This window comes from Penaeus monodon, chromosome 29, assembly GCF_015228065.2.
Source record: "Penaeus monodon isolate SGIC_2016 chromosome 29, NSTDA_Pmon_1, whole genome shotgun sequence".
Lineage (NCBI taxonomy): Eukaryota > Metazoa > Arthropoda > Malacostraca > Decapoda > Penaeidae > Penaeus > Penaeus monodon.
Window position 1 is genome coordinate 12,151,720 of NC_051414.1, and position 628 is coordinate 12,152,347.

At 36.1% G+C, this 628-nt stretch overlaps 1 protein-coding gene across 1 annotated transcript in view; it reads left to right on the forward strand.

Annotated features, from left to right (window-relative positions):
• Nucleotides 1–628, forward strand: part of LOC119591959 (ATP-dependent RNA helicase DDX51-like) — a gene marked incomplete at its 3' end in the record, with an annotated part of 15,640 nt that extends 15,012 nt beyond the window's left edge. The window contains 1 exon segment of the mRNA XM_037940713.1: nt 1–628. Within this exon segment, the coding sequence (XP_037796641.1) occupies nt 1–628 (628 nt within the window).

Consider the following 628-nt stretch of genomic DNA (forward strand, 5'->3'; position numbering starts at 1 on the left):
GTCAAACAGATCAGAATGATGTCAGTCTTACAGCAGTTACTGATGCAGAAGAAACCTTTATAAATGGAGAAGAAAGTGATGAAGATTCACTCCTCAAAAAGAAGAAGAAACATTCAAAATATGTGGAGAAGGATATTGGGGATAAAACATCACAAATGAATGAAAAAGTAGAGTTTAATAAAGATTGCCCTCATAAAAAAGGGAAAAAGCATAAGCTCAGAACTGAAAGTATAAACCTCGAAGCTGATCCACTAGAAGATAACAGACAAGCTGACAGCAATACCTCTGCTTTAGGAGAGAATAATACGGTAGAAGGCATAGGTCCTTTTATTGACAGCAGTTTTGGGGCATTGTCTGAAAAAGAGAAAAAATGCAAGAAAAGAAAAAAAACAGAATCTGAGGATGATTCCCAGCTTGAAGGAGGAGATATGGAACCAAGCACACAGTTGTCAGAAAATAATAAAAAGAAGAGGAAAGTCAATGAACAAAGTACAAATTCTTTGACTCATAACAATAATGCAAGTGATGAAAATGCAAAAAATCTGACTATGGAAAATGGAGTTGCAGACAGTGATGCTGATACTGATGAGGGGGATTTTGAGCCACCTGAAGCAAGTAAATTGCAAAC